At 37.5% G+C, this 25840-nt stretch overlaps 1 protein-coding gene across 1 annotated transcript; it reads left to right on the top strand.

Moving 5' to 3' along the window:
* Nucleotides 1-3921: 3921 nt before the first annotated feature.
* LOC148479274 (vomeronasal type-2 receptor 26-like) lies at nt 3922-19525 on the top strand. The gene is made up of 3 exons (XM_088454690.1): nt 3922-4140; nt 5198-5312; nt 18615-19525. Exons 1-3 carry the CDS (start codon nt 3922-3924, stop codon nt 19523-19525), a joined length of 1245 nt encoding a protein of 414 aa, XP_088310816.1.
* Nucleotides 19526-25840: the final 6315 nt, after the last annotated feature.

Below are 25840 nucleotides of genomic sequence, written 5' to 3'. Positions count from 1 at the left end.
CCATAAACTCTGGCAAATATACAATATTCCTCATGTGCAAAAGGTTATAATCACCTAGATCAGAGGTTCTAAAACTTGGTCATCAAGGCACTCTAACAGTCCAGGATTTAAGGATATTCATTCGTGAACATAGTTGACCTAAGCAGCGTACACACACGCAGCTATTTTAATGCACAATTTGAACAATAACAATATCGTTGATCACGGGTCGCTATAGTCGCTGGTAAGTTGGTGGTGTTCTAGATGATCAATTTCGATCATCCTGCACACCAGGGTGGGTGCAGGACAATCAGACACTGATGTTGTTATCTTTGTCTGATCGTCCCGTGTGTATGCATCAATTATCCACTGCAACTGCATACACAGCAAGAGAGTTCCCTGCGTACAATGAAACTTGCAGTGCTTACAACTTATCAGACTTGGTGTAAATGCCCTGTGATTTCCCGATGTGTATCAGTGGTGCCGATGTGTACATAGAAGAGTGACATTGGATTAATATGAGAAGGAAGCAGTGGGCGTATTTATATTGACTGTGCTTTGGCAAGCATTAGCAAATTTTAGCATATGTGATTCCTAGGCGATTGCAGTTGTTATTACATTTGCGGCCACTGCTGAATCAGGACCAATGTTACTCGAATGTAGTGGTATTTTTATTATTTAGAACTCTGTTCTCTATTTATTGCTAACCATAGAGAAACTGCTTCTTCAAATACATAAATAGGCCAAATAACATAAATAAGTATTTTAGCAGCAATACACCCTCCAAAGCAACTGCATCATTTAATAGAGGGTAACCTTAGCTATTTGTCACTCTTTAGATTATATTAAAAACATATATATATATATATATATATATATATTTAGGTGAGTACTACATGTTAAAAAGACTTTACTGGTTGTTATTCTAAATAATTATTGTTATACTGGTACAAAAATTACTAAATGAGAAGGTCCATCCATCTCTTTCCGGCCATATTGGAATACAGTAAATAAGAGATGTGGACTAATTATTATTAGTATAGGCACCTTAAAAGTATTAGGGGTTTATGTATTGTGACAGTAAAACCAGAGGTCCACCCACACAGAGAAGAAACATGCTGTGGGAAGATGCCTAACTGCTGTAGTGAAAGAGAGTCGGTCTGCAAGTCTTGACAATCTAGGGCCTCTGTATCCAGTCCAAGTGGGACTGCAGTTGGAGACCAGTGTGGTCTGGGAAGACACTGGTGGCTAGGAAGCCAGGTTCAGATCTACAAGAGGTAGAGAGAATGCTTAAAACTCCAAAGACTGTGTATGTTACTTTGCAGGGAGTAGAGTGTGAGATTGCAAGAAGGCCATGAGCCTGAACGTGAGTAGGCAGGAGCCTGTGAGGAAATATCTGTCAGAGACATGACTGGGATTTTGATTGTGAGAGACTGTGCTTGCAGACTAACTGCCTAAGATTAGTCAGGGGCAAAGAAGTGGGTTAGTTGCCCTGAAAGGGGGCTAGGTGTTTATTATTTTGTGTTCATTTGTGTTGCACCTGATTTATGCTGAACAGTAAAGCACCACTCCATTTTTTTTTACCTGAAAGCCATGTTGGAACCTCTTTGAGCACCTTAGACACTGCACCACTGACACCCATCTACCAGATAATTACCCCAAGTCATCACAATATGTTGGAGAATGTGAGCATAAAGGTCTATGCAACACAGGTCTATTCACAAAGAATCTATTCAGAGAAAGTTCATTACATCAGCTAAATGGAAATATGGATGCTCACTGCACCTGCATGGTGAATGCTCAGCAAGGTGGTGAGTGTTAACAAATTATGTTGAATTGTATTAGGAGAATGTTTGCATAGATGAGAAGCACTACTGCTGCTGTGTACACTTTTTGTCCTTGGAGTGGAAGAGAAAACTAAGTGTTACACAAAATGCTGGAATATTGTCTGCATATGTGTGGAAAACCATTATGACATGCAATTGTATGTGAATTGCCAGCCATGAAATGTACACAAATTTTGAGAAATGTGCACAAATGTTCCAGCTGCAGCATTGGTAGGTTTAAATGAAAATGTGTAATTTATTCTGCTAAAATGCTCAAGCCTATGGTCTCAATAAAGACAAGGTGTGTCTAATTATGTGGTCTGGCCATTTATTTTGTAAAGAATAGAGCCAGTGGTATGATACATGCTGGTAAGTGTAGTGTCACATGAAGAAAAATGTTTTGGTGTATTAAAATACCTTTTGAAGGCAAAGTGTGATATAGTGAAAACAAAAGCAATATACTCCTATGTATTATGTGATTAGAATTATGGGAAATAAAAATAAATATGTTAAAGGCAGAAGGCCTGGTACAAATGTTCAGTCTTAAACTGGAGGGATGCAAATCTAGGACTTGAGTCTCCAGTCTAAAAGTGAAAGTCTGTTACAAGGAAGTGATATAAAGTTGTTTGAAATCCTCTGTGGGGACTCTTTTCAAAATGCTGGAGCTCCAAGTAATGTTCAAGAGAAAGAGACATTTAAATTGCCAAAGAAGAATAAAAATGTTAGTGTGTGTGTGGTCAGTGTAATAAGGTGCAAGGTCAACCAGGAGAGGACAATATCAGCATTGAAAAATTTGACTCTCTGTGAAATTTGGTGTGAAACACTTTTTATGCTATTGTGACCAGATATGTGACTTGGAGGACACATCTACAAAAGTGAAGCTTTCGCATGCGCAAACTGAAAAAAACATTAGAGTGATTTGTCCTCTTTGAAAATAGCATATGAGCAGGAGGAAATAATAAAAACTTAAAACTCTTAAAGAGACAGACCTCAAATTAGTGGATATGTCTTAATACTTTGAGGAGGTTGAAGCATTAAAGTATTTAATAATGTATGAATATGGTGTGCTGCTAGCAAATAATGGAGTATTAGAGCAAAGTGTTATTGAATTGCTTCTGCAGGAGGTAGAGAAATTGAAAGAAGGTTTCCAGAGACATCAGATTGATGTAGAGTGCACACAAGTGAAAGTCGTGGTGGTTAAAAGAAAAATACTTTTTAATTGTGCCCACACAAGTAAAGCTTAAAGATTGTGAATTGGAGAAAAGTTCTCTAGCTGAAAAGTTTTGTGAAGTAAAATATAAATATCTCCAGGTTGCTGCAGACTCATGCTCAGTGAGAGACAGGTGGAACATGTGGAAGTTGAGAAATATGCCTTATTTAAATGGCACATGGCCATTAACAATGTGAGTTGGAGTTTGTGAATCAGTGGCACAAACATTCAAGTGTCTTGCATGGAAATGAGAGGCTGGAATCTGATTGTGGCAGTGCCAGTACATGCTGTGATGACAAAGAACTTGGAAATTGTATTGCTAGTGATTCTCAGGATGAGGGTGGCACTTTAAAAAAAAATATTTGCCAGTGAAGTGGGCCAACAGCTAATATTGTGCTTCAATTCTGAAGGTTAAAGATGTGACAAAGAAAAATTTGCCAATAGTTGTGCCTTTAAGAGGTAAAAGCAAGAGAAACCTATTTTTTGTTAAAAAGAAACAAGGAAAAGCTATTCTTTGTTTGAACCAGAAGATGAGGAAGAGAACTTGCTGGGTTTTGCTGAAGTTGACATAAGTGAAGATGAAGTTCTGTATGTCACTTTGGAAACAATTGCTTAAAGTTCTTATTGCCTGATGTGATACCCAATGATGAGTCTTGTGTGCTGCAAGTAGAAAGAAAAGAGTTCAAGTGGTACCATAAAATAAGGAAAAGTTTTAAGAAACGAAAACCACAGAACTTGGAAAAGGAGACCACCAAAGATTACCAGAGCCTGGATGATCTTGGAAGCAGTGGATGGCTCACATGAGAAGAGGGAAAAGGGAATTCACCATGAAAATGCCTTATCCCATGTCACTCAACCCAGGGGCTTCGAGCAGGGGAAGGGAATGTGTGTAAAATATCACCAGAGATGGCACTGGTGAACAGCATATTCTGTGTGAGGCAGCAGAGATATGCCTACACAGAAGAAAAGGATTGTGGGAAGATGCCTAATTGCTGTAGTGAAACTGGTCTGCAAGACTCTGCAGTCAGGACAGGCTGGGGCCTTTGTGTCCAGTACAAGTGGGACTGCAGTTGGAGACCAGTGTGGTCTGGGAAGCCACTGTTGGCTAGGAAGCCTGGCTCAGATGTACATTAAGTAGGGAGAACCCAAAAAACTAAAAAGACTGTTTATGTTACTCTGTAGGGAGAAGAGTGTGAGATTGCAAGCAGGCCATGAGCCTGAACTTGAGTAGGCAGGAGCCTGTGAAAAAACTTCTGTAAGAGACAGGACAGGGACTTTGATTCCAAGAGACTGTGTTTTGCAGACTAGCTGTCCAAGGTTAGTCAGGGACACAGAAGTGAGTTAGTTGCCCTGAAAGGGGGCTAGGCATTTATTATTTTGTGTTCATTTGTGTTTCACCTGATATACTGTATTCTTTAAGGTAAATCACCACTCTGTTTATTTACCTGAAAGCCTTTTTGGATCATTTTTGAACGCTTTAGACTCTGCACCACTGACACCCATCTAGCAGCTAATTACCCAAAGTCATTACAGCATCAAGTAGTGAAAAGCAAGGTTAAGTGGACAAGTATAGTTTAACCCTTTTGTGCACCACTCATAGATGTATTATTCTCTTTTGTGTGTAACCCACATTATCTGTTGTCATTGGCAGAACTCCCGATGTAATAAATAACTATTATTTATGAAGACATACATAATATGGGGAATTCTAATTTATAAAACCAGGATATAATTTGTGCAAAGTATCTACCTAATCCCATCTCCATTTTTCTAATGCGTTGAACTCTACATGAACCTCATGTTCCTTGATGATAAATTACTTATCTCAAATATGATTAAAGTTAGCAACATCAATTTACTGCACACACTGTCCAGCTTAGCAGCCTATATCAAGCCACATAGATGATTTTTCTGCCTATCTTTGGTTTTAAATATTTAAAGTTTCAAAGGAATAGGTATGAAATTTCTAATCTATGTTTTGTATTTTGTCTCAATAATAAGCTAAATAAATTTCCCATAAATATAAATATTCACCTATGGAATATAAACCTGCTTGCAAATAATCCTGAAGATTTTTTTTTTTTACTATTCCAAAATTGTTGCAAGTGTAAAATAATGGGCAATAATGGAAGACTCATTTACAGGAATATTCCATAACCTTAAATGTTTTTTTTTTTAATAGATGCCAAAAGGTCAATGTTCAGAAAAGTGTCTCATTGGATACAGAAAAGCTACAAGGGAAGGATACCATGCATGTTGCTATGACTGTGTGAAGTGTTCAGAAGGGGAAATATCTAATAAGACCGATATATATATATATATATATATATATATGTTGAATATTTAACAATTTTGATCTGCTAGAGAATTACAGACTAACTACAGGTATTTTCAAAGCAAACCTAATTTATGCATCAACATACAACATTTTACTGTTTGCTTTAAAGGGTTATGAAATATTTTAGCCAATAGACAATAATGAGGGTTCAACTTTATTATACAACCTATTTTTTGTCTAAAAGTTTTGGTGGACGAAATTAATATATTTTGTAAATAATACCAAAATCTTACTAAAAACATGCACCATATGTGATTGCTTTAAAAAATTGCAAAACAACACTAGTTTACTTACAGTTTACCCAACAAACTTCTGAAAGCAGTTAGGAAGAAACACAGTAGATATTTTTTAAATAGTAAAGCAGTGGAGGATTCTGAGATGGTTTACCTATATTTGGTGCTTCTCTCCAGAGCCTAATGGGGCCCTGGTCTTTAGCAGGCTCCACCACATGTGAGAAAAGGCTCCAGTGCAGTACTGCACAGGTAATGGCCCCCATAAATATTACTAGGAAAGACTGATAGAGAGTTGTTATAGTATTTCAGGAAATGACTGATTGATATGTGCTGTAGATGCTGACATAATTATGAAAATTAGGACAAAATAATGGGCACAATACATGACGCACTTAGAGAATAACCAGTCAGAAAGCTGAGATGATATGCAGGCAGATGGAGTCTGTTGCTGAGAGAACTGCACCAAAATCATAACTTGATCTAAAGATTTTTTTCTTGAACATTATATTATTTTATTATAAGGTATACTTTAGTGTAGTGGCCTGACCTACTCTAGATCTCAGTGGCATCTCCTCCAGATGTGCCAATTTCTCTCAATTAGGTATACAATATATTTGTGAACACTTACACCTCTTTGACTTATGTAGAGCCATTCATTCGAACTCCCACTCTTATACATGTTTGTTCACAACACATGATTATCTATCTCACTTAGATTATCTTTTGATGTCTTATGCCTTAATACATATGAAAGCTTATATAGTTACTGAACCTATAGTGTTGTCAGGCCATGCCTTGGTCTGGCTCACTGTGGATAATTCTATCAAACAGGGCCCTCATAAATAGTGGAGGGCCCACATACCTATCCACTTCTAAAAAGTTTAAGTATTCTCTATTTATAGTATGGCAGGACTACAAACATAATAAAACTGATCGCCACTCTGACCAACTTTTGTTCTGGCAAACAGTCAAAGTTTTAAAGGGTCATATTATATCTATTGTTAATATCCATCAATATAAGGAGTCACTCTCCAGTAACTTCAAATTATTTACTTTGTCGTTACTGTGCTCTGTACATTTCAATGCATATACACAAGTTTTGGCTAATGATTTTCTACAGTTTTTTCTACTTTTAGTGATCAATAAGAAATGCAACAGTAATGTCCTTATGCCCTCTCCTATTTGTGTTGGCCCTAGAGCCAATGACCATAGCTTTGAGACACTGTCTGATATTTCTGGTTTCTGGCTGTGTTCTATAGAATGTAAATTAGCATTCATTGCTGATAATATGCTGCTCTTCATTTTTCACTCAGACTTCATTCCAGCCATTTTTAAAATGATCAACCAATTTTCTATGATTTATGGTTATTAGATACATTACAATAAATTAAGTACAACATAGCTCAGATTAATTAGTTCAACATAGCCAATATAAATTAAATACTTAAATATCTATCTAGTTCTGTTCCGTTTTGGCCTCACTTGAAAAATAATTTTGAATTGGTTATATTTGCCTTTATCTACTGTTTGCTGGGTAAGAATGCCACTATTAAATCAGTTCTCTTTCCAAAGCTGACATATCTCAAGCAGAAGCTCCCAATTAAGGTATAATTTGCACATATATAAGCGTGTACTAAGCTATTTTTTAAATTTTTAAGCTATTTTATTGCAAGACAAAAAAACCTTGCATTCATAATCGTAAATTAATGCAAAATGTATCTCAAGGGGGTATTGTCTTTCCGGATATTACCACCTTTCAATATATCACATTATTCTGACATTAGCTGGATGGTTACTGGACATTCCTATGTTTAATAATCTGGAACAGGAACATAAACTCTTATCCCAATAGTCACCTGCTACTCTCATAAAAACATCAAACATCAATGTTTAAAATATCAATTTCTAAAAAACAAATCATTACAGTCTGCCTGTCGATACAATATTAAACCATCCCAAACATATGACTAAAGATGTAAGAAAGTGTGGCAATCTAGATTTCCTGTAAGGTCTGCATAATGCTACCTTTTGCCATGGAGAGAGACAGTGATAGGCAAAATCTGCTATACATTTGACCCTGGTGGCATTTGTATTCATTCCAGCAGTTGCTACAAAAATTCAGAATATCTCAGATTGATTTCTTTATGTATTTACAACTTGTCATTATTCTCAAGCCTTTACCACAGCTGGTATTATTTGGCCTCCAGTGGATACTTTGGTACTTTTACTCCACTTTCCTAAAACTACACCTGAAAAAATTATGTGGTTGGTACATCTTGTACTTGGCGCTCAACTTATCTGACAACTTATCTGACTGTATTTTGAAATATAATGCTGTTGTAACCATTAAGTTTTTGGACTTCTCTGCATTGCAGGAGGTTCATATCAAGTTTATTAACAGAGCATAAATGTCTCCCTCACAGAGGGCATATTTTGATCCTGATGAAACAGGTTGAAAATAGAGCTGATTTTCCCCATTGTTTTTGCTTTATATGGCATGATATGCTTTGCATGGCTAAGATGCTTTACCACAAATAATGTTTGGATAAATTCCTATTTTTTGATGCAATAAAATTTGCTGCAGATTATAGTAGAATATTTTAACAAAGATCACAATGCGTTGCTAAATCACAGAGTCCATGGCATGCCAAATTAGGCCATATAGCTAGATTTTAGGAAAGGTCTATGTGGACTCATCTGAATGTGGTCTTTATACAGACAATTGACTGATTCTGCCTCTACTTAATTATCATTTACTTCACCACAACCTATAAAGACCAAACACAGTGGAGTTCTTTTGATTGTGCTATTTCACTATTGACCCTTTCAGCCATTTTCTCTATCAATTTAGTGGAACACAAACTGAACAGGATACTTCTACTGCCCTCCTTACATCCATCTTCTTCTTCCCCCTATTATTTTCATTTTTTTAATCTAATTTCATATAATATTTTTTTTGCATTAAGTTATAGAATAACACAATTTAAGTAACTTTTGTAATTGATACAATTTCATCATTGATGTTCTGCTCTGTAATTCTGTTTTTTTTGCACACTGTCATATTTACCATGTGTTTCATACTTGTTATATTTGTGTATTTCTCAATGTAAACCATACTATTTGGTGTGTATACAGTATGTGCTTATTATTACTGTCACTTTTATTTCTAAAAACTTTAAGAAAAACAATTTGGAAAAAAAAATATAGGGGGTGCTAGCTCAGGAATAGGAAAAGAGTTTCCTCTTCTTTGAGAATACAATTATGTGTGCTTTTAGGGACTGAAGTGGTATTTATCAGATTTTGTTAAGTTAATTAAGTACTAACAAACATGTTTTATCTTTAAAAGTCTTTTAATATAAGGTGGTAAAATCTCCTCACAGAAGAAGATTTGAAGCCATGTTTAAAGTGGGTTTGTCACAAAATCATGGGTGGATAGTGGATGATAGCCTGTACTTTGGGATTGACAAGACCCAGTATTAAGGTATAGAGTCTAATGAGCTGGCAGTATTCATCAGAGACCCCTGCAAGGAAGTTTGGAAAACCAGGTCAGAACCAAATGGACAAGACAGTACCAGGGATCAGACAATAGCAGGTTAGGAACAAAGCCAAAGTCAGGAAGAAGCTTTTGAAACCAGAAGGGACAAGGATGCTGGAGTAAGGTAATGGAGCCTATACCTGTGTCTAGTGCCTATAGACTCCCTGTTATAGAGAGGAGTGAAACTCTCATGCCATATATGATATCAGATTTGGTGTGCCTGTCTCTTTAGATCTTTTTTGCAAGTCATCGTGCACACCCTTAGGGGAGCCACAGTTGCCTGCACTTTGCAGCTATAGCAGGAGACTGAGGGAAAGAGCCAGGAGCAGGAACAACAGCATCGGCTACTGGGGTCTCTCCTCCTGCTGCCCACCACAGACCGGGATCCCAGTGCTGCCGGATCTGGTATGTAACAGCTGGTGTCCGGCTTACCATGACAAGGTTTATTAGACAAAGGCCACATCCATTTTTTACTCATAGGGACCTTAATATTTTAGTGTATTTCTGATAGATATTTAAACCATTGCCATTAATTGTAGCAAAGCCTAAGCTATTCCTCAGCCTGGCTATACTAGTTATACAAAGATGTATATTAAAGTACAACATACAAGTCCAGTAGGTCACTATTTTATTGAGTTCTACTTTATTTAAGCTAATATTATCCATTTAGAACCCAGTTCAAAATGTCAACAATTGTGATCCCCAATGAATTTACAGATCTCATTGTCATTGTCAACAGCCTCATTTCTTTAAAATAAACTTTGCAAAAACTGCCAATGTCTGACTTATTAGAGAATTTTTTTTTCTTTTGCACATGCATTTATGTCACACTGTGCTTGTGTCCAGTTACTGTCCACATGGGAGATACATGGTCTCAGAAATGTGCTGACAATATATTTGGAATTCCTGGCCAATGACAGAGTTCACTTAGTGCATGCAAAAAGATGGTCTTTCTTATCGGTGTGTTATGGGAGTGTTGCATGTGTGTTGGTGAAAGTGGTTGAGTACAGAGATGCTGTACTTCTCACATATGAGAGCAAAATCAGACAGCAACTCTGCCATAGGGCTGATGTAAGTTTTCATGGAGTGAACGATGTTACATCAAAAGATGAACCAATCAATATTTCAGCATTTAGAGATGCTCAAAGTGGTGTCTCACATTCAACATTCAATGTATGAATGTACACCAAGGAAAGGCTTTGTAGCAGCATTTGTATTAAGGTAAGTAGGGGCTACCACCAAAATATGCAGATATGGACAAGGCTGCTTACAACAGCCCCTATGCCATACCCCTGACATTTTCATACTATAAGAAACCAATTTCAGGGACCCCCATCCTACCTAACATGCAAACATTATTGACATATATTACCATAGTAAAATCATTGTTATGTACCCAGCAGCGATACTATGAGAGAAGGTTCAGGGCTGACAGATTAGTGCAGACACTGAAAGTGTCCTTGAAAGAGATTCAGCTGTCTTCGAAGTGGAAATGGCTATATCACATCCCAGGGATAACTCTGAATTGTGCACAAAGTAGCTGTCGGTGTGGGAAGCTGCAGATGCTGGAATTACCATCATATGCTGATGCAAGTATCCTCCCTACTAATAAGGGGGTCTGTTTATGTACATTGTCACCTTACCAGGTCACTCCCCAATATGCCTGATATCACAGAAAGACAGATACAGCCAAGTTGTTTCTGACTCAAAATAGAAGGGATATACACATAAATGTGTACATTCTCCTCTGTGCATGTGCTATGTGCAAAACTCACCTTATGCATCCATGTACAGAGATATGTGCAACTCAAAATCCACAGGTTATTACCCAACATATAACATAAGTTTATTAATCAATTTATAGTCTACAGTACATTCTGATCAACCAATACCTGGAATAATTTAAACTATAATGGAAAACTTCCTCATCTGTTGCCATCTACCTAGGTTATCTGATGCTCCACACTTCTATCTTAATAAAGACATAATTTCTGCATCTACTCCAAGTCCAGAAGGATTTACCATAGTTTATCATAAAAAGTAATTGCTGACTGGTACAGTATGTTCCTTGCTTACTGAGTTTTGCTAGAGAGGAAGAAACTTGATGGAGCCACTACCAGAGTGGAGAAGCATATTTCTATACTTGTATGCTAATTAACATTTGTTACCACAATTTTGGCAAGAAGATTGGAATTGGCGAGGACTTTTCCAATTCATCCAAACTAGGGGTATATTTACTAAAGATCAATTTTGGATTCTGTTCGATTTGCCATTCGATTTTGATTAGATTTCGATTTGATTTTGACAATGGAGATTTACTAAAGCCAAAATCAAATTTCACTCAAAATCAAATATAGGCAAAACATTGATGTTATTCCACAGTCAAATATAGGATCCCTTCATTTACTCACATTTAATTTGCAAATCTAATGTAAATCGAACTCAAAATCTGACTTCCAATCAAAAATGAATAGAATAATGAGAGACAGTTGATTTGAGCTTCTAAACACCATTATATTGGCTGTAAATTTAATGTGATGCCTTTAAAATTTCCCAAAAGCATGTGTCTGGTTATATGAACAATGGCACCCCAATGCTATGCTATGCTGTGCACTTATCTGCAGTATGAAATTCACCACCTGACTAAGAGAACATAGAAGCATCAATCAGAGCAACATCAGCAGCTTCATGAGGTACCCTGCAACCTTCACAGGCCAAGGTTCTTCCACTGTCAGATAAACCTAAATGCTTTGTCCGCTGGTGAGGTCATACAGATGTTCTACCTCTCACGTTCTAAAATCATGATGCTATATGACCTCATCAAGACTCAACTTGAGCCAGACACTGCACGGTCACATGCTGTACCATGCTTACACAAGCTGCTGTATGCTTTGGATTTTTTTGCTACTGGCTCCTTTCAGTCAGTCTTAGGTGGAGTGCTAGCTATTTTCCTGCTTACATTTAGCAGGCAACCGACCAAAGTCATGTGGACACTGATCCCCCTCTGCAAAACCTACATCTGCTCTCTCAGCCAGAAGACACACTGGCATGAACTTAAGGTAGCTTTCTATAGCCTCACAGGCATGCTTTATGTTCTGGGAGCTATAGATTGCACACAATGAGACCACCTAAGATTACTGTACATGTCTATACCAACATACTTCATACATATTCCATGAATGTGTAGATGGTCTGTGATGCAAAACTAAAAATCATAAGTGTTGTGCCTGGCTATCCTGGTTTGTGCCATGATGCATACATCCTTAGCAATTCATCCCTCTCTGCAAAATTTGATGTGGACCAAATGCCAGAGGGATGGTTGTTGGGTAAGTTACCTATATGTGTTAATTAATCAGTGAATACTACAAGTTACTGTATTGTTCTAATTTAGTATTTTCCCCAACAGGTGATTTAAGCTATGGCTGTTACTACTGGCTTCTGACTCTATTGTCAGATCCGCAAACTCTTGCTGACAATAAATATAATGAGGCACATATAGCCACCATATAGCCACCCAATCCATGAAATAAAGCACCTTTGGGCTATTAAACATAAGCTTCAGGTGTATTGATAAATTATTTATTTATTTATTTATTACCAGTTATTTATATAGCGCACACATATTCCGCAGCGCTTTACAGAGAATAGTTGGCCTTTCACATCAGTCCCTGCCCCAGTGGAGCTTACAATCTATGTTCACTATCACATGCTCACACACATGCACACTAGGGTTAATTTTTTTAGGTTTTTGGAGCCAATTAACCTACCAGTATATTTTTGGAGTGTGGGAGGAAACCGGAGTACCCGGAGGAAACCCACGCAAGCACAGGGAGAATATACAAACTCCACACAGTTAGGGCCGTGGTGGGAATCGAACCCATGACCTCAGTGCTGTGAGGCAGTAACGCTAACCATTACACCGTCTGTGCTGCCCATGATAAATCTAGATGCATATTGGTATAACATAATTAAGCCTTGGTACAAACCTTCCTATACCTTCTAAACCTTTATATGCTCCAGCCTATACCTTCTAAGTCCTGCCTATACCTTACTAGAATGACGCTATTTGCGTACGCAGTCATACAGTAAAATAAAAGCCTTCTGACTTTGAAATGTGTTTCCAATGCACAAAGGATATTATTCAATATAAAAACAGCAGGTTACATGCTGTGATCTAAAGACAATTTAGTGCAAAGAAATGATACAGACCCAAGGTACAGTTATACATATGCACACGCTCTGGGACCAGTTAGCGGCATCAACAAGAAACCTCTGTCTACAGCATCAGCAAGAAGACTCCAGATTGTAGTCTGAACGCACATTTATATCCTTACAGGGATAAACAACATAATAGGCAATTTTGGCATGATTACATTGGTTCTCTGTCACGATCCTTCTGTTACAGGACATTTAACAGGTTGATTCAAATGGACACTTGTCAGCCTCCGACAGCCTTTTGTCTCCTTTTTCCCGCTGCATGCAAATCTAAGCTGCTAACATTACAAAGTACATTTTACTGCTTTAACTCTCTTCAGTCCATAAGTTGAGAATGCATGTTGCGATCTTCTCACCGATGACACCAGAAAGCTGTTAAGACAGAGTAGAACAGTACGCTACCAAACATGGTTTCCTTGTCATATACTAAACCTTAGATATCAAATAGTCTTTATTTCTCAATGTTAGCAATAAATGAATAACCTTGAATATTACACTTTGAAGATATGGAACCTTTTATGTGAGTGTGCAGTGTGTAAGTATTAGGGGTTTGGGAAAATACGTTAGTTAGACTTATGTAGTGAGGACTTTTAACTTGGGGCAGATATGTACGCATGAAGCTATTAAACGGCATTCGCATGCATGATATTATGCATTCGCTAATGTGCGTATTTTTAATTTGTGTATGGGGTATGGTGAAATATGCTTTCGCATAATGCAAATAATAGCATCGCCGTATGAACTTAAGTATGAGTTTCTCTAAAATGGCGCTGGGAGGCCATTCGCAAAATGGCAACATGCAGATTCTTATTTTTAAGATGGATTCTGGTTGCCATTCGCAAGATGGCATCTCTCCAACCTAATTTTTACACTGATTCTGTCTCAGCCACTAAACCAGCTTCGACAATATTATATTATCATTTGGCAAAAGTTGTGCTCTGTTGCTGTCTATTGCATAATCTCACAGTAAATCAAACACTCCCCCAGATTATGCAGTAGACAGTGAGCAGTCAGAGGTTTTGTTAACAACTGACTATGTGAGCACAGAATGTGGAAGGTAGATTAGGGCTACAGTTATGGCCAACTATTTCAGCTATAAGCATTTGTATTTATAAATCAAATTCCACAAATTCAGATTGTCTCCTCATGTATAGATGCAGCAATTTCAGGAGCACTCTCTTCCATCCCCTCTTATGCCTTTCCCAACTCCTATCATCTGCCATATTCACAAAAGCATAAAAAATGGATATAGCACTTTCTGCGAGCAGCAACACATTACAACTCCCTTTCACTTTCACTTTTCTAGAGTGTGCACAAGTGTTTCCAATGTTTTCCCCTGTTAATTAGTGTGCATATGATGCATTTGGCACAATAGGAAGTCATGAGGAAGTTGAGTTCGATTTTGCATTCAAATTTAATGGGAGGTTAGATTTTCAAAGGGATTTACATGAACTGAACACAAAAACCGTTCTTCAAGTTGACAAAAATGTAATTTGATTCGAAATGCAAAATTGAATATTAGTAAACGAGGGAATCTGTTAAGGAATTTTTCAGTTTGATTTAAATTCAATTCCAGTCAATTTCATTGATTCATAAAATTGAATACCAAATCGAACATTAGTAAATATACCCCCAGGTGGGTTTTATATCTAATCAACAAGTAGTTTATCACACAAGTTGAATAACTAGTCTGCTGCACATCTCCAGATCTGTTGTGTTATGAACACATTTTAAAGTTCAAATAATGTCAACAGCTTGTGAAATACCATAGAGGGGCCAGCTGCAATCTAAGAGTAATGATCTGCCATCTGGCAGGATTTTTCAAATTTAGAATTTAGAAAGAACAAAAATTTGTCCAGAACAATTATGTGGTCTCATCCAGTTATGTGAATTTCCAAGTAAACATCTCTTCATAACTAATAATAATAATAATAATAATAATAATAATAACAACACTATTTATTATTCTTTATTTAAAGGTCAGCACATGTGGTCCACAGTAAAGCAGAAATGCTTCCAATAAAAATTACTCAGTAAAACTGTGGAGTTAACAGTAGACTACAGTAAAATCAAATAACATAACAACTGTTAGCAGAGGTACAGAAGCATGGGGTGCAAGGTAATAACTCAGCATATGCTGAAACCTGTACTCATTAAAATGGACACAACTAACAGGTTTAGATTTGTGGAAGGTAATTTAAAAACATCAAAAGAGTGGAGTGCAGGTGGCAGAAGGTGATGTCGAGTAATGATAGTGTGCAAGAGAGGTACAGTAGGTAGTGAGAGCAAGTGGGAGAATGACTCTGCTCCTCAAAACTTATAATTGATAGGAAGGGGAGGAGAAATATAGATTACACAAGTAGTGAGCCTGTGTAATGGGAGCTGAGGGCAGAATGCAAAAGTGGGATAGATGGAAGAAGAACATATGTGAGGGTAGGATACAAAGTGACATAGATAATTGGTGTAAATATATGCTTTCTTGAACAGGTAAGTTTTTTAGCACCCATATAAAGCTATACAGACTGGGGGATAGCCTGATAAAACAAGTAAGACCCTTTCATTAGTGGGGTGCAGCATGGGAAACATCCTGTGGTAACCAGTGTGGAGGAAAATCAATTATCATTTGCAAATCAGAGGGGATAGGAGGGAGTATGTAAGAAGATAAGATTTAAGATGTAGGGAAAAGTGGATTTCAAGAAGACTGTGTGTGTAAGGGGATGAGTTTTAAGGGTAAGGGGAGCCAATGCAGGATTTGGTAGAGATGGAAGGCAGATGTGAAGTGGTGTAAGAGGATGATAAGTCTAGTAGCAGTGTTGAGTAAAGACTGTAGTAGCCCTTTTTGGAGGATGTAAACTAATTATTTTTAGACAAGATGATGTAAAAACTACTTGCTTTACTTATTTACCATTTTATTGAAAACACAAATGTAAAATACTTTCACATAAACAATAAAGTGCCAAGCATGCTAGTTGCAGATTAGGGGCAACATGTTAACACATTGCATATACATATCATAATAAAGTGCAAATAATTAAAATGTACTATGTGCATAATAGTATAGCCAGGCAATATAATAATCCCATTGAGTTCATACCATAGATGGCCAGTGGTATGTGCAAACTTATGAATAATCCGCCAGAGTCCAGATATCAAGACATGTTTAACACCAAACCACCAAGCTGTTTTTTTTTCCACTCTCACATTTTCTAAACTTTCACCTTATTATATTTCTCCCAATGTGTCTCAAGGCATCTTTTTATATTTCTTATATTGTATGCTCTGCAGTGTGTATCTTAAGTGTTCTTGTACTCCTTCCTATGTTCTGTAGTCCACTGGGGCATTTCAACAGATAATCAGCAACTATGCTGTTGCAGGTTATTTGTTCAGATATTCTGAATGTTTTTTGTGTCTGGTTGGATGCAAAAGTGCAGCATTTATTAGTTGTGTGAGGTTGGAGTTTGCAATAAGAACATGTACACCTGTAGAAAATAACCTTTTTTGGGTTTAGTCCATCTTAATGTGGACTGTGTCAGACTTGCTTCCATGATATAGCTGTGTATTAATTTTTTTTCAAGTAAGCTTTTTTCCTAAAGATGGTTCTAGTTTTCCCTGGGAGTAGGTCATTAAGGGTCTCATCCTCAAGCATGAAGTGCTAATGTCTACAATGTCTATGAAATATACTTAGTAAATGCCTGTTTTCCACTTTTCATGAATGAATAAACAAACCAGTAAAAAACTTTTGCACACTTTCATTTGCACAGTTGAAAATCTAAGAGCAAAAAATCTTTATTGTTTTTATAAAACAGCAATACTAATATTACAAAGCCCAACCAAAATAAATGTTTAGTTGCCTAGGATATTTGAATGATGTTAGGGTACTTTGGGGTTGCAGAATTCAAAAATAAAAAGAATTTATTTTTTGAATTGGCTCTAGTTCTTGAGATAATGGGTCCTCTCAAGTGATAGGGAACTTAGCCATAATGCTTGAATATGGGAATGTTTCAGAACATTCTAGAAGGTGAGACATTGTGAAAGTTATATGTGTTCACTCTGATATTATGCTAGAAGTTACCCCTTCTGTATATAAGTGATGAGCCACCCAACTAGTAGTCAGTTGACAGTAGTCTATTGTTAATGTCATATTTGAAATCAACACCACATACTGTGAATACCCCAAAATCACTCTAATATTATTGGCAATAAAATGAGTGTTGATCATTTTAATAATACTGTAATCATAGTATGGCTATTCTACATGATATGGTATTTAAAAATTATACAAATATTCAATAATAGTAAATATTATTTTGCTTTAATACATGGGGCCAATAGAGCAAATGTTTACTATAATTTTATTAACTATGTAATTACCACATTTATTAGTTAGTTCTGATTTTTATCATTTAACTACATCTTCAGTAGACTGTAATTAATAATAATTGGTTGCTTACAACTTATGTCTAGGCTCACAGATGCTTAAAAACCTTTATTTATTAAGACATATTTCTACTTCCTTGGGTGGTATGTAGTTACTACTATATGCCCTTGATCATAATGTCACAATTTACCAGGTTGGCAGCAAAATGTCATAATTGATAATGTCAACAAGGGTAAAATGTCAACATCATTATCCTCAACACCTGTAAAATGTAGTTTACAGAATGTTGACATATGAATTGTGAACATTTTCATAATTTTGGTATTTCCTTTAGGTAAGGTTAAATCTATAGATAGGCTTAGGGTCTGGATTAGGGTTAGTGGCTAGGGTTACTATAAGGTTTAGGTATAAAGTTAGCATTATTGTCATGGTAAGAATTACACAAAATGACATTGTCAACATTTCAACAATGTTAACAATGCATCCATGTTGACACATGATGAAATATTAACTTGGTTGCTGTCAACATTATAACATGCAAACATGATCAATGATGGCATTACAACCATATTGACATTTCATTTCAACCAAATGACTGTCTACTTTTAAAATGCCACATCCCCATAGACACAATACCATTAGTAATACCAATATCTACAGATAAGCAAATGATATAGCATTATTCAGAAATTAATAAAGTAGAGATTACATAATTTTTTTAACTAAAAGGTAGATAAAGGTAATGACAGATAGAGAGTAAAAGATCAACAAAATGTATGAGAGAAAGGCAATAAAGAAAAGAGAGCAATAACATGAGAGATTAAAATGACAATAAAGGTACTGAGATTAAAGTCACCATTACTGATGATATAATTTATTTGTTGCATTTTTATTCCATAGACAATGAACATTGTGTGAAATGCAGTGACACTGAATGGCCAAATGATGCAAGAAACCAGTGTATTGCTAAAGCTCAAGACTTTCTTTCATATGAAATGGACACTATTACCTCAGTATTTTCTGTCACAGCCATATTATTTTCTGCTATAATTGTTTTCATAATTGCAATATTTATTTACTTTCGAAAAAGCCAAATTGTCAGAGCTAATAATCAGAACCTAAGCTTTATTCTACTCATATCTCTTAAGTTGAGTTTACTTTGTGTATTTCTTTTCTTGGGACGTCCAGTACATATAACCTGCATGCTGCGCCAAATCTGCTTTGGAATCATATTTACTATTGGTGTGTCTTCTGTCCTGGCTAAGACAATCACTGTTTGCATTGCTTTTAAGGCCACAAGACCCAGAAGCTACTGGAGAAAATGGATGGGAGTCAAACTACCATATTCTTTAGTGCTGATCTGCTCATCTGTCCAGGTCTCAAATGGTGTTATCTGGTTCTCACTTTCTCCACCATTTCAAGAGTTTAACATGGACACTAATCCTGTGACTATCATCATCCAATGTAATAAGGGTTCTGAGTTGGCATTTTATTTCATGTTGGGTTACATGGGATTCCTGGCAGCTGTGAGCTTTGTTCTGGCTTTCATGGTGAGGACATTACCGGACATCTATAATGAGGCCAAATACATCACATTCAGCATGCTGTTGTTCTACAGTGTTTGGATCTGTGCCATCCCTGCCTATCTGAGTAGTAAGGGGAAGCAAATGGTCATTGTAGAGGTGTTTGATATATTAGCTTCATGTATTGGGATATTAGGCTGTATATTCTTCCCTAAATGTTACTATATCCTGATGACAACTGACATGAACAAAAAATCATTGTTTTCCATGAAAAAAAAAATGATGTGATATCCTGTAACATAATACAAAAAAAATCATAAAAACAATCGGCCTGATGTTTAGTTGTTCACAATAATAAAGGAATTTATGCTTAAAGAAACACATGCAAGAGTAACATATTTTGCTTATATACAAATCTATGAACATATTGAGTTGTATACTGTATGTTCCACATCAGCAGCAGATGAGTTAGAATTTATGTTCAGATGCAGAGCTGGCTTATTTACATCAGGTGTGTTAACATCCAAGCCAGCTCAGGACTGATATGTGCCTATAACATCAATAATGTTCATTAGAGAATACACACTACTCACAATTAATGGATAACTTATATTAATGCCTTACAGAGTGCACTCACATTCTATTTTTGTTGCACTGCCTTTACTTTATTGTGGGGCCTATTAATTAAGATAATTATCAGGGGCTGGGTCACCCTGATAAGTAAATCCAACTAGCTGCGAGTAGCAGTGGTGGATCCAAAATCACAGGAGCAATTAAACATTGCCAAGACAGCTGATCTGAAAATGAGCAGTTTTCTGTAGCAGTGAAACTTAGCTTTGCAAACTCTGAGTTGGCAATCCTCATGTTGGGGATCATGCAGCTGAACAAAGCCCCACCATCCAATGGAAGGAGCTGAACTAGGGTGAAGGGATCCCTTTTTGCTACCCTGGAATCTTTAACTTAGGGAAGCAGCATAGTGCAGGAACAAATGCCATCTGTAGATGATGAATGTTCCCACAGTCAAGCTTTGAAAATATTGTATCTTCAGAGCTTGATTAATTTGTTCCCTATACTAATGCATGGGGACAGCAGGCTAAGTATGGCTTAAAGTTAAGCAGGCAATATCAGTGATAATGCATCTCCTGCATTATCTTTAAAATTAAGAGCCCCAATTATTAATTTCTACACAAATAGCTTAAAATGTTAATTTTCATCTGCTTTTGTACAAACTAAGTGAAGAAGAATAGACCCCTTAATAATAAATCCAGGTCAGATTTGCTTACTTACATAAAAATCAAATACTATTAAAATACCATCACTGGTCTCATATGCACATGAGTTATTGTCTGTAACACATCACATTTGCACTACACTATATACCCAGGATTTATTAGCTTGATATTCTTTGCCCAGTACTTTGTAAGCTTTGTAAGCTCTATGCTCAAGGTACAATGTAGAGTTTGGAGAATGACTAGTGTTGGTATTTGTCAATATACATGTCTTTATTTGCAAAGGCCTGATTTATTTATTTTCTCTCTATGGGGTCTATTCAACATGTTAATTATCGGGAAACCTGATAACTAACATTTCTTGTCTACATGAGTGCAGGAGCAATTTACCGTTGCTCTGGCATGGAGACAACTGATCTGAAAATCAGCTGTCTCCCCGGAGTGCTTCCTTTCGGAGCAGTGAAACTAGTGTGCATGCATGACCTACAGGTCATGCATGCACACAAGAGCTCTGACATCCAACAGAAGGAGCCAGACATTGTTTTTTTTTAACATATTCTGTGTATAAACTATTAAATTGTTAATATTTTCATAGATGTGCTCTCTTTCTGATAATTGATCTGTCATTAAATTGTTGTATTTTTAGGCAATCTGGATTTGCTAGTTGGGAGCTGCATAAACTGTTTTTAAAGTGGTTATAGGGATATTTGTTATTCTAACTAATCTAATAATTATAGTGTTAGTTTGTTGTTATATATTGAGCAATTAAATACACTTTCCATAAAATTGTTGAAATTAAATAAAAGGAAATTGCTAAAATGTTTTAGTTATTCCATGTATGAATCTTATTCCTTATTTTAATATATGTTTTCTTTTAATAGCTTAAAAATGTATTGTACACTTACAGACTAGTAGAGTATCTGGTGTAAAGAAAATACTGCTTCTACAGAATAAAGACTGTGAATTAGCCAGAGAAAAGTCTCCTGCTTGAAATACAAAGTTAGTTTCACATTTTAAACAATTCATACACAATGGTGTCCACACTCCAACTAATCTATAACACAGAGGGTGCCCCACTTTCTAACTAGACTGGTTAGAGCAACATACACACATCATTTAAAATTATAGTAACGGAGTGGGTATTGTGCCAACATGCATTTTGTTGTCATGGGAGATTTTTCAAGGCTAACCCGATGGTACATGACATCTGGTGTTTATTAATTTTTTGGGACCAATCTTTGTTAAAGTCATGGGTTAATTTCTACATACACACAACATTTAAAATTATAGTAATGGAGTGGGTATTGTGCCCAACTATGTAGTGCCCCCCAGCAATGGTCCCCCTATGCAGTACCTCCAGTAGTTGTCCCCCTATGCAGTTCCCCTGATAGTAAGGGCCCCTGTAGTGCCCCCAGTTGCAATGCCCTTATAGTGCCCCCAGTATTAAAGCAACCTGCATTGCCCCAGTAGTAATGCCCCTTGAAGTGACCCCAGTAGTAAGGGCCCCTGTAGTGCCCCCAGTTGTAGTGCTCCTAATTGTGACCCCAGTAGAAAGGCCCCTGCAGTGCCCCCAGTAATTCCCCCAGTAGTGCCTCCAGTAGTAAGCCCCTATAGTGATCCCAGTAGTAAGCCCCCTGTAATGCCTTCAGTAGTAAGCCCCCTGTAATGCCCCCAGTAGTAAGCCCCCTATAATGCCCCCAGTAGTAAGCCCCCTGTAGTGACCCCAGTAATGCCCCCAGTAGTAAGCCCCCATGTAGTGACCCCAGTAATGCCCCCTGTAGGCCTCCTGCAGTAAGCCCCTGTAGTGACCCCAGTAATGCCCCTTGTAGCAAGCCCCCTGTAGGCCCCCAGTACTGACCCCAGTAATGCCCCCTGTAGTCCACCAGTAGTAAGCCCCCTGTAGTAACCTCAGTAATGGCCCCTGTAGTAAGCCCCCTGTATGCCCACAGTCGTGAGTACCCCTCACGCACATGCACACACACAAATAAATAAAAACAAAATACTTACCTTAATCCCAGCTCCAGTGCTGCTGCCGTCCGCCCCGGCGCCCGCTCCTCGGAACTATGGGAGTGATGTCATGACATCACTCCCATAGTGCATAGCGGGGCCCAGAAGCCGGAGCTCAGGCGTGAACTTCGGCTGCTGTTGGCACCAGGGGGAGGGAGGGAAGAAGGTGTGGGTGCCCGCTGGAAGCACACTCAGTGGGTGCCCGGCAAATGGAGGGTGCAGGGGGTGCAACCGCACCCCCTGCACCACCCGTAGTTATGCCACTAGAGGTGGGGCACCGATGAGCAGCGCTCCTTCTCCGTGCAGTGTCCGGAACTGCTGGGGGACAATGGAGCCAGGTGCCCCCTTCAGGGCTGGTGCCCAGCAGCAAATGACTCCATTGTCTCTGGGAGTTCCGCCACTGTGCTCACCTCTATCTGGGGTGGCAGGAGAAGGAAGTGGTCTTTGGTAAACCCAATTATACCTCCACTATATTAATGATAGTTTATTAATAAGGACAGGAGAATAAAAGAAACTGGAGGAATTTATACTCATTTTAAATACCAATGATTTGAATTTGAAACCCACCTAAGAGATCAGTCAAAAGGAAATACAGTTTCTTGACTTGACAATATGAACTGAAGAAAATGGCTTAATCACAACTGGCATATACAGAAAAACAACTGCCACAAGTAACATTCTTAATTCTAATAGTTCGCAGTCACCTGCTACTATAAGAGAAATCCCAAAGTGAAAATTCTATAAAAAGAAAAATTCTTCAAATGCAGAGACCGACAGTAGAAAGGAGGGAAACAACAACTATGTGAAAGACAATAAATAGAGGGTACAGTAGAACATTGCAGTAAGACATGTCATACAAAATCATTGAGATTTTCTTTTTAAAACAAAAGTGAAACAGCATGGAGTTAATTGGATCTTCTAACATATAATATCCTCCTAAAACATTGGCTAATTCTCCAAATGGACACAGATCTTGCCTTGTGTTTACCATATACAGTACAGACCAGCTCGAAGAGATCCTGTAATACTGTACAAAGCACAGGTTAGTACAAAATCATCTGTCTTCAAACAAAATCCTAATTACAATAAAAAGATCCCACAGCTGTGGAAATTGTAGGGCATTTAATTATATGACTTCAAAACATTGGTATTATGACAAAATCAATAATAATGCACCATATCAACTTACATTAATTGTACAACCATCAGGGTTGTATATCATCTTGAGTAACAATGAGGTGAAGGAAATGTTAGCAAAACCTCTAGACCTTTAAAAATCAGGATACTAGAACAAAGTAAAAGTAAAATTTGCAATGTCGATCAAGATTTGGCTGAAAATAAAATTGTCACCTCTATAGTTCTGCATTACTATAAATATTGTATTTGTCTGTCTCCAGGGCCCACTGAAGATACAAAGTAGGACTCAGAGCCCTTGCCCTATGCCCTAATGAAGGTAGTCTTCCCTACCCTAACCCCTTACTCAAGCCAGCCTTCCCTGCCCTGCACTCCCCTAGCCCAGTCAGCCTTCTCTGCCCTGTGATCCTGCAGTCCAGCCAGCCTTTTCTGCCCTGTGCTCTCCCTAAACCAGCCAGTGTTATCTGCCCTACCCCCCCTCCTCAGTCAAGCCTTCACTGCCCTGTGCCTCCCCCCTAGTACCTCTAGCCTTCCCTGCCCTGCCCCCTTAGTCCAGCCAGTTTCCCCTGCTCTGTGCTCTCTATTTAAGGTCCAGCCATTCCTACCCAGTGCACCCCAAGTCCAACCTTCTCTGTGCCCTTCCAGTCCAGGCTTCCCATCATTGTTCCCCCATGTCCATCCATCTTTCCTGACCCCAAACATTGAGAATTTTTAAACTGATTTATGCATCAATTGATGTCCCACCTCCCAGTGTAAATCCACCCACATTATGCATAGCTCAGCCTACCTCTGCACCATCCCCCAGGGGGGCCCTGCCTATTTTGTCAGTACCAGGCCCCACAATTTCTGATGGCAGCACTGGGCATAATGCTTGCAGCCAGTAAGTGGTGGGGGGAGAGATGCTTTGGGCCTGCATTAACTTTAATAGGATAGGCTACAAAGAAGTCAGTGCACAGGGCACACAGTAATTGGTGGGTGAAGGCGCTGATGCAACCAGTCTGTTAAGCACTGCTTGTCATGTGGGTCACTCCCACTACAGGGCATCTGTGCAATGCAATGCATCTAGAGCTCCTGAAATAAAAAAGTGTTGGCATGAGCTATTTCATCTTGTTTCATTAATAAATAATCTATTTGTATTAATGCACTATTTTTAGATACAATCAGGCTGAATACAGATAACCTTTCTATACTAGACTGATTGCATGTTATATTTAATCCTGGAGATTATATTAACATACAAACATACTGTAATTTTCAAAACAATTCTTTTGCCTATCTGAATACTATCAACATATCAGGAAGCAACAAGAGTACTCCTATGATTGGGACACACCTCCAAAAAATTTATCATAAAAACTAAATCTTTAAATCATACATTTAAAAAACTGGAAACAAAACATTATATTCAAGAAAAAAATCTGGAAATAATTATTCCAGAGTGAGCATATAAAAAGGACAATACAACAGAAAGGAAAAATGTATATTTTGTGCTGTGAAATTATGATACATTTTGACAATTACCAAAGAAGCAATTGTTGGCAAAAATATATTCAAGATTCAATATATACTGTAAAAGTGAAAAGTACTCACATTAAAATGCACCAAGACCACAAAATTCAATGAATTGTATATATCGGTCATTGTATAAATGTATTAATTATTCTGAGGCTATCCTTAAAAGAGGTGGTATAGTTTATAACACAGAATAGGGTACCAGGTCTCCCCAATATAGAGTAAATCATATACCAAGAGAAATATTATGCATATATACAATAGAATCTGCTTTTGCCAATCATTCATAGCATAGTATTGGGAATGAGAGTTCCAAAGTAGAGACACAGTGAAGTAATAGTAAATGTCAACACTTATCACAATTTCACAGCACAAAATATATATTTTTCCTCTATGTTGTATTGTTCTTTTTATATGCTCACTCTAGAATAATTCTTTCCAGATTTTTTGCTTGCATATACTGTTTTAATTCCAGTATTTTAAATGTATGAATTAAAGATTTACTTTTTATGTGAGATTTTCTTTAGGTGTGCCCAAATCATAGCAGTACTCTTGTTGCTTCCTTGCATTCTTGTTACCTTCCAGTTTCTGCTCTGTGGGTGCACCCTCATAAGGACCTCAATGTCCAGTTGAATTGTTTAGGAATCAATGTGAGTTGTCACATATATTTATTCTTATTTGTTTCTTGTTTCCTGTGTCGTTGACCCTCCCTCATATTTAT

Source organism: Taudactylus pleione, unplaced genomic scaffold (genome assembly GCF_031769625.1).
Source record: "Taudactylus pleione unplaced genomic scaffold, aTauple2 ptg000627l, whole genome shotgun sequence".
NCBI classification, from domain to species: domain Eukaryota; kingdom Metazoa; phylum Chordata; class Amphibia; order Anura; family Myobatrachidae; genus Taudactylus; species Taudactylus pleione.
The sequence above is the reverse complement of the archived record's forward strand: the minus strand, read 5'-3'. Positions and strand labels throughout refer to the sequence as shown.

Coding starts and splice junctions, on each gene's coding strand:
- LOC148479274 (XM_088454690.1), top strand. CDS start 3,922: ATGGCACTGGTGAACAGCATATTCTGTGTGAGGCAGCAGAGATATGCC. Junction 4,141..5,197: donor CTAGGAAGCCTGGCTCAGAT/GTACATTAAGTA, acceptor TTTTTTTAATAG/ATGCCAAAAGGTCAATGTTC. Junction 5,313..18,614: donor TTCAGAAGGGGAAATATCTA/ATAAGACCGATA, acceptor TTTATTCCATAG/ACAATGAACATTGTGTGAAA.